Here is a 9115-nt window from a genome sequence, read left to right as displayed (position 1 = left end):
TTGGGGCCTGATTCATGTTTGTAAGTAAAGTAAAGAAGCAAGCAACTGGGCAACACCATGTCGTAGTGCAGGTGGGGCAGATGCATACTTGCCGACTATCTGGCTGGAGTGAGCAGCCAGGTCGGCTCACCAGGGGGCAGGTCTCGGCAAAAGGGGGCGGTCAGGGGGCATGGAGGCGCAAATGCATCATAGCAGTCCCACCCCCGCTATGCAATGTCCGGCATTACTGGCATTGCAAAGTGGGTGGCGGGGCTACGATGATGCGATTCAGTGTCAATTGCTTCATCACCCTGCCCACTTTCCCTCTCGCGGCAGGTGGGTGCGGCTGTTTCCAGGAGCCTCTCGGTCATTCCGGGGGAGTAGGCAAGTATGGGCAAACTGAAAGTGTCGCAGCGTAAAAATATAGAAGTTCAACATATGTGGAGTACATGCAAAAGCAGTCAGTATTTACCCTGCAACATGGTTTGTTCTAGACACAAAGGGGTCTATTTACTAATCCTTGGACGGATATAAACTGCATGGAGATAAAGTACCAGCCAATCAGCTCCTAACTGCCTTGTTACAGGCTGCGTTTGAAAAATGACAGTTAGGAGCTGATTGGTTGGTACTAGAGATGAGTGAGTTCGGATTTACTCGGATTTATTCGGATCTCAAAACAGCATCTTATTGGCTAACAGATGTCATGTGTTTTGGATAGCCAATAAGAAAAATCCAGATAAAACCGAACTGGTGTTAATTCTGGCGTTAAATCCAAACCCGCTCATCTCTAGCTGGTACTATATCTCCATGCACTTTATCTCCATCCAAGGCTTAGTAAATAGACCCCAAAGTTACTGGCTTTTTTTTTTTTTTACTTTACTTACAAACATGAATCAGGCTTTTTGTTGGCTGAATCCTCAGGATTTGGACAAACTGATTCTTGTAACAATTGTAAAGCAATTTATCATGCTGGATGTCATAGAATGCAAAAAACTGTATTATATTATGTATGATGCAGTAATATTTAATACAAAGGATGAGATTTATCAGATCTAGGTCAGAGATAAAGTGGAGAGAGATAAAGTACCCACCAGTCAGCTCCAAACTGTCATTTTTCTAGCACAGCCGGTAACATGGCAGTAAGAAGCTGATTGATTAGTAGGTTTTCTCTCTGCAAAATTGTACAACTCTCACCCTATGGGGTATATGCAATTGCGGTCAAATTCCCGAAAATGTCGAAACGGGACATTTTCGCCAAAAAAAAAAAATTTGACAATGCAATTCAGTACTTTTCGTCAAAAAAACAGACTTTCCAAAGTCGACTTTTTGAAATTCGACATTTGTCAAATTCGACATTTCTGCAATGGTACAAATGCGGCAATTCGACAAAAGTATATTCAATTGAAGTTTGTAAATTCGACAACAGTGCTTTTAGACAGTAAATTCGTCATTTTCAATCCGCCACACTTTGATGGCGGAATCTAATAAAAAAATTTAAAAACATGTTTTTTTTGTGTTTTTTTTTATTGGTAATAGCATATCTATTTATATTAGAAGGGAATAGGTACTTGGTTTGTCTATTTTGGAGGCACAAGTATTATTTATATATTTTGAAAAATATTATTATTATTATTATTATTATTTTTAAATGGAATGTTAAAAATCTGAAAAAAAATTGCGTGGGGTCCCCCCTCCTAAGCATAACCAGCCTTGGGCTCTTCGAGACGGTCCTGGTTCTAAACATCCGGGGAAAAAACTGACAGGGGATCCCCCGTATTTTTAAAACCAGCACCGGGCTCTGCGCCTGGTGCAAAAAATACGGGGGACAAAAAGCGTAGGGGTCCCCCGTATATTTTACACCAGCATCGGGCTCCACTAGCTGGACAGATAATGCTACAGCCGGGGATCACTTTTATACAGCATCCTGCGGCCGTGGCATTAAATATCCAACTAGTCACCCCTGGCCGGGGTACCCTGGGGGAGTGGGGACCCCTTCAATCAAGGGGTCCCCCCTCCCAGCCACCCAAGGGCCAGGGGTGAAGCCCGAGGCTGTCCCCCCCATCCAAGGGCTGTGAATGGGGGGCTGATAGCCTTGAGTAAAATGATAGAATATTGTTTTTTCCAGAAGAACTACAAGTCCCAGCAAGCCTCCCCCGCAAGCTGGTACTTGGAGAACCACAAGTACCAGCATGTATGTGGAAAAACGGGCCCGCTGGTACCTGTAGTTCTACTGGGAAAAAAATACCCAAATAAAAACAGGACACGCATGCATTAAAGTGTTCCCAACTATTTCCAAAAAAGTATAGTTTGGAGCAGAGAAGGGAAAGGGGGGACATTATAGAAACTTTCAAATATATCACGGGTTTTAATATAGTCCAGGAGGGAAACATTGTCCAAATGAAGAGAAGCAATAGGACACGAGGACATGCACTGAGACTGGAGGGGGGGAGGTTCAGGAGAAATGTGAGGAAAAATGACTTCACAGAAAGGGTAGTGGACAAGTGGAATAGCCTCCCATCAGAGGTGGTAGAGGCTAAGACAGTAGAGCAATTTAATCATGCATGGGATAGACATAAGGATATCCTTACACAAAAATAAGGATCAAATAAGTTTTGAAATAAAAATATGGTTAAAAAAAAAAGGGCAGACTAGATGGGCCAAGTGGTTCTTATCTGCCGTCAAATTCTATTAAAATGTCAGCTAAACAAAAGTAGAAGATGACAATACTCATAATCAATGAAACTAAATAATATGTTAATTTGAGATTCGATTTCTACAAATAATTACAGAACTATAATGGAATACTTCAGTGGTGGAATAGAAGGAATGACAGTTCTTCGTACGAAGTTCCCATACATTACTTTTAATGTAAATTAAACTACCGGTACATTTGGTTTAAACTGAGGTGGCAAAAAGATGTAATAATATTTTTAATTTTGGGGGGGGGGGGGGGGGGGGGTTGGGGGGGGGGGGAGTTTACACACAGCTGTGTAAAATTCATACAAACTTTTGCTGGATGTCATTAGTAAAACATTTTGTGTGCCAGACAAAAAAAGTTCTATACAATCCCCTCCCCTGGGCGTGTCGTTACTCCTCTCCCCCCTTGTATCCTCAGACAGCAATCTTGCAGTCATTCAGGCGAAGTACTGTAGCAAGGACACCAAATAGCAGCCTGTTCCTGAGCCCCTCTCTTCTCCCTCCTGTGCACTATGCTGGACTGTCTGGTACTACATGGGCGAATGCTAAGAACTTTTCTCCCTATGGTGAATGGTAGTGCAGACTCCAGGGCTAGTTTTCTGGAATATCAAGTCTAGGAGCTGGAAATAGGAATTTGGGATTTTGTGTGTGCAGAGTAAGAGGGAACACGGCAAAGACTGCTTCTTAAGACAAACATGCATCTTGCCTTTTGGCTACTGGGATTACTAATATTACTACAAAGCATCTTGAATGTAACATCAGCAGCAAGACCCAAAGTTCACCCAAGGCAAGGTAACGGTTGGAGTTCTCTAAATTCTGCAGAGCCATCTAGGGAGAATAAGCACTTCTATGAATGAGAGAATGAGAAGACATGGTCTATGAGACAAGAAACTATATATATATATATATATATATAGTTTTTTTATAATATACATATTTTAAATAAATATAAATATATATATACACACATAAATACATACCACACACACACACACACACACACACACACACACACACACACACACACACATAAATACATACCACACACACACACACACACACACACACACACACACACACACACACACACACACACACACACATAAATACATACCACACACACACACACACACACACACACACACACACACACACATTTTGAATTTTATTTGTATTACCAATCCCACAGTAACTTTACTATTGCACTTGCTTGCAAGCCCCTGCCTAGTTCTTGTGTCTTTTTAAGGCTATGTTCCAATAACTGTGCCTGTGTGTGTGTGTTACTGTTGCAGCTAAGCTCCTGGAAAGCCTGGGTGAGTATGAGATAGTGACTCCCACAAGAGTGAATGAGTTTGGAGAAGTTTTCCCCAACAATATGCACTTCAAACGGCAGAAGAGGAGCGTCAGCCCCCATCCAGAACCTGACCTCTGGGCCAACACTACCACTCATTTTAACCTCTCCGCCTTTGGACAGAAGTTCTTGTTCAACCTTACTGCCAACTCTGGATTTATGGCACCAGTGCTGACTGTCAGCTTCTTTGGCCAGCCTGAGGAGAATGTGACTCACTACTACGATCAGGGCACAGACTTTGGGCATTGCTTCTACACGGGGCATGTCAATGCCAGGAGAGAACACGTTGCAGTTATCAGCCTGTGCTCAGGAATGGTGAGTCCAACTGCTGTGCACTTATAACAGCTGTCAGGCAGAGCGTCTAACTGAATGTAGTAATAATAATAATAATAATAGACATTTGCTGTTTATTGCTAATGATCATTCGCCTGTGTGATTTATGTTACTGCAGATCACTATCCTCATTCATTCTATAATAATGTGTACAGCTAATTTAACATGAAGAAGATGCATAAGAAGTAATAACAAGTAGCATCCCTGGGGTCTGGCTCTCAGTCAGGGTCTCCGGAGGAGGCTGCAGCGGGGGATTCTCACCCAGCTGGTGTCCCTGGGTGCATGCACACATTGCAGTCACACAGTAACTGGCCAGCCAGAGGACTTAGTGCCCTCGGGAGGGGGAGCAGGCAGTGGTGACGTCATGCTGATAGGAAGCCGGGGGCTGGACACTCAGGAGGGGTGGGGGAGGGAGGTGCTGGGGGTATGGGGTCTGATCCATGAAATACATTTGTGAGCTTGGTGACTTCTGGCTACACATTGGGAATGTTTAAGGTGGAATACCTTCTGAGTACCTGCAAGCTGCTAGAAGTTACTGATTGCAGAATACAGTAGTACAGTTACCAGGGGATCCTAATGACTGCAAAAAAGCTGTTGTTATATTGTTATTGTTACTCCATGTAATCGTTACTCTCCTCTAGAACATTGTAATAATGATAATAATACTTTACTACTAATAATAATAATATTTTAATAATACTAATAATACATTATTATTATTATTATTATTATTATTATTATTATTATTATTAATAATAATAATAATAATAATAATAATAATTATTATTATTATTATTATTACTGCAGTGATTTAGAAGAGAATAATGATTACATGGAGTAACAAACTTCCAGAACTGTAACATTAACGCTGCAGAACAAAGGTGCAGAGTTTCCTGTTTATGGATGAGACTTGAGCAGATTACCATAATACACCCTTGTTGATTTGTTACAGACAAAGGAAATTTACTACATGACATTTATTTTGTTTATTCATTAGCAGTTACTTATATAGCTCCGGCATACCTAATATTACAATGTGATATTGTCATCAGTAGACTGTAAACAAGAGTTGGACATCAAAGCAGTTTTTTTTTTAGTTCTTTTTGCTATTTGGGAGGCTCTCCAGCTGTAGGTCTCAGGGCAGTCTGATTCGCAGGGGATCTCTGTGCCAGCCTGTCTAAGCTCATGCCATCGCAATGCCCATCCAATACTTACCAGCAGGCAGCAGATGCTGTGCACAATCCACGGAAGCCATGAAAGCAATTCCTCCCCGCAGCAGCACGTTGTATAATCCTCAGCGCAGCAGCCTTCCAGGGAAACCACAGGCGCAAATCCATAGTTTCTTTAGGAATGAACTTTCCCTGCAGCCCAGTAAGCGGAGAGTCCCAGCTCAGGCTGAGCAGCTCACTGCTCTGGCTGCACTGAGGACTCTGGTTGTCATTTGTTTCGTAGGTGGAGTCTGCACAAGCTGGAGTCTCACTTAAGGGTCCAGCAAAGAGTCTGCCAAGAGCTATGGAAGAAAAAGTCCCAAAATTATTTTTTTCTTTTAGTTTGTCTTTGTGCTCGAGACCTTCATGATAACCGTTCTTATCAAACCCATGTCCTCAGGCGTACCACAGTCTGTTTCCAAAGGAGACGTCGGTCATTTACCAATACCACCTTAAGGGCTTCAGCCTGCATTTTGCAATTGTTTTGAATTGCGAGGAACTATGGAGAATAGGGGATCCAGGCTATAGAGGCGAACTATGGAGAATAGGGGATCCGGGCTATAGAGACGAACTATGGAGAATAGGGGATCGGGGCTATAAAGACGAACTATGGAGAATAGGGGATCCAGGCTATAGAGAAAAACTATGGAGAATAGGGGATCCGGGCTATAAAGACAAACTATGGAGAATAGGGGATTCGGGCTATAGAGACGAACTATGGAGAATAGGGGATTCGGGCTATAGAGACGAACTATGGAGAATAGGGGATCCGGGATATAGAGACGAACTATGGAGAATAGGGGATTCGGGCTATAGAGACTAACTATGGAGAATAAGGGATCCAGGCTATAGAGACGAACTATGGAGAATAGGGGATCCGGGATATAGAGACGAACTATGGAGAATAGGGGATTCGGGCTATAGAGACTAACTATGGAGAATAAGGGATCCAGGCTATAGAGACGAACTATGGAGAATAGGGGATCCGGGATATAGAGACGAACTATGGAGAATAGGGGATTCGGGCTATAGAGACGAACTATGGAGAATAGGGGATCCGGGATATAGAGACGAACTATGGAGAATAGGGGATCCGGGCTATGGAGACGAACTATGGAGAATAGGGGATCCGGGATATAGAGACGAACTATGGAGAATAGGGGATCCGGTATATAGAGACGAACTATGGAGAATAGGGGATCCGGGCTATAGAGACGAACTATGGAGAATAGGGGATCCGGGCTATAGAGACGAACTATGGAGAATAGGGGATCCGGGCTATACAGACGAACTATGGAGAATAGGGGATCCGGTATATAGAGACGAACTATGGAGAATAGGGGATCCGGGCTATGGAGACGAACTATGGAGAATAGGGGATCCGGGATATAGAGACGAACTATGGAGAATAGGGGATCCGGTATATAGAGACGAACTATGGAGAATAGGGGATCCGGGCTATAGAGACGAACTATGGAGAATAGGGGATCCGGGCTATAGAGACGAACTATGGAGAATAGGGGATCCGGGCTATACAGACGAACTATGGAGAATAGGGGATCCGGTATATAGAGACGAACTATGGAGAATAGGGGATCCGGGCTATAGAGACGAACTATGGAGAATAGGGGATCCGGGCTATAGAGACGAACTATGGAGAATAGGGGATCCGGGCTATAGAGACGAACTATGGAGAATAGGGGATCCGGGATATAGAGACGAACTATGGAGAATAGGGGATCCGGGCTATAGAGACGAACTATGGAGAATAGGGGATCCGGGCTATAGAGACGAACTATGGAGAATAGGGGATCCGGGCTATAGAGATGAACTATGGAGAATAGGGGATCCGGACTATTGCTCTACAATGTCTAGGGCGACAGTCAATAGGTAGACACTATATGGTTGAAATGTATTGGGTCGACATTGACAAAAGGTCGACATGGACAAAATGTTGACACTGGAAAAAGGTTGATGTGGATAAAAGATCGACAGGTTCAAATGGTCAACACGGCAATGGTCGACACGCATATTGGAGGTCATTCCGAGTCGTTCGCGCGGAAAATTTCTTCGCATCGCAGCGTTTTTCCGCTTAGTGCGCATGCGCAATGTCCGCACTGCGACTGCGCCAAGTAAATTTGCTATGAAGTTTGGATTTTTACTCACGGCTTTTTCTTCGCTCAGGCGATCGTAGTGTGATTGACAGGAAATGGGTGTTACTGGGCGGAAACAGGCCGTTTTATGGGCGTGTGGGAAAAAACGCTACCGTTTCCGGAAAAAACGCGGGAGTGGCTGGAGAAACGGAGGAGTGTCTGGGCGAACGCTGGGTGTGTTTGTGACGTCAAACCAGGAACGATAAGCACTGAACTGATCGCAGATGCAGAGTAAGTCTGAAGCTACTCTGAAACTGCTACGATATGTGTAATCGCAATATTGCGAATCTTTCGTTCGCAATTTTAAGAAGCTAAGATTCACTCCCAGTAGGCGGCGGCTTAGCGTGTGCAATACTGCTAAAATCGCCTTGCGAGCGAACAACTCGGAATGAGGGCCATTGTCAACACATGTTTTTTGGTTGGGTTTTTTTTTCATGTTTTGGGACTTTTTCCATCCTTGACTATCCATGTCACAAATCATAACCTTTAGTAACCTTGTGTCTGGAAAAGTGGAGCGGGCGAAGCAAGCCCGCAAGGGGGTGCATTTTTACAAATGGTGGTCCCAGATGGAAAACTATCCCCAAAAATGCAAAATAATAATAATGTTTTGATAATTTTTGTGTTGCGTATTTCCATGTCGACCTTTTCACCGTGTCGACCTTTTGTTAATGTCAACCTGTTGTCAGTGTCGAATTAATGCATGTCGACCATATGGGATTGAACCTTGAATTGTAGATCTTTACACATCCTGTAATTTGCAGGACATAATGGGAGACATTCCGAGTTGATTGCTCGTTGACGTTTTTCGCAGTGCAGCGAACAGGTTACTACTGCGCATGCACCACAATGCGCAGGCACGTCATACGGGTACAAAGCGAATCGTTGCTGGGCGATGGATTTAACGAAGATTCCATTCGCACAGCCGATTGCAAGGAGAGTGACAGGAAGAGGGCATTTGTGGGTGTCAACTGACCGTTTACTGGGAGTGTTTGGAAACACACAGGCGTGTCCAGGCGTTTGCAGGGCGGGTGTCTGACGTCAGTTCCGGGACCGGACAGGCTGAAGTGATCGCAGCGGCTGAGTAAGTCCAGAGCTACTTAGAAACTGCAAAAAAAAAATTGTCCCGCTCGGCTACACACGTGTTCGCACACTTGCAAAGCCAAAATAAACTCCCCCGTGGGCGGCGACTATGCATTTGCACGGCTGCTAAAAGTAGCTAGCGAGCGATCAACTCGGAATAACCCCCAATGTTCATGGCATACAAATGAAAGACAAACCTTTGTTTATAACTCCATTTATTAATAATAATAATAATAATTATATATGATGATAATGGTGATTATAAAACTGGAGCCTGATATAAATCATGTCATCATGCACATGTGTGATGTCAC

General features: G+C 43.6%; 1 protein-coding gene across 1 annotated transcript in view; it reads left to right on the top strand.

The window, feature by feature from the left end:
- Window positions 1-3350: 3350 nt before the first annotated feature.
- ADAMTS9 (ADAM metallopeptidase with thrombospondin type 1 motif 9) overlaps window positions 3351-9115 on the top strand; it is a 366262-nt gene continuing 360497 nt past the window's right edge. Inside the window, exons 1-2 of the mRNA XM_063940922.1 lie at window positions 3351-3468; window positions 3969-4342. Coding sequence (XP_063796992.1) covers window positions 3372-3468; window positions 3969-4342 — 471 coding nt within the window. The 5' untranslated portion in view covers window positions 3351-3371. The remainder of the gene's footprint in view (window positions 3469-3968; window positions 4343-9115) is intronic.

This window comes from Pseudophryne corroboree, chromosome 9, assembly GCF_028390025.1.
Source record: "Pseudophryne corroboree isolate aPseCor3 chromosome 9, aPseCor3.hap2, whole genome shotgun sequence".
Classification (NCBI taxonomy): Eukaryota; Metazoa; Chordata; class Amphibia; order Anura; family Myobatrachidae; genus Pseudophryne; species Pseudophryne corroboree.
This window is presented reverse-complemented; position numbering and strand designations above follow the sequence as displayed.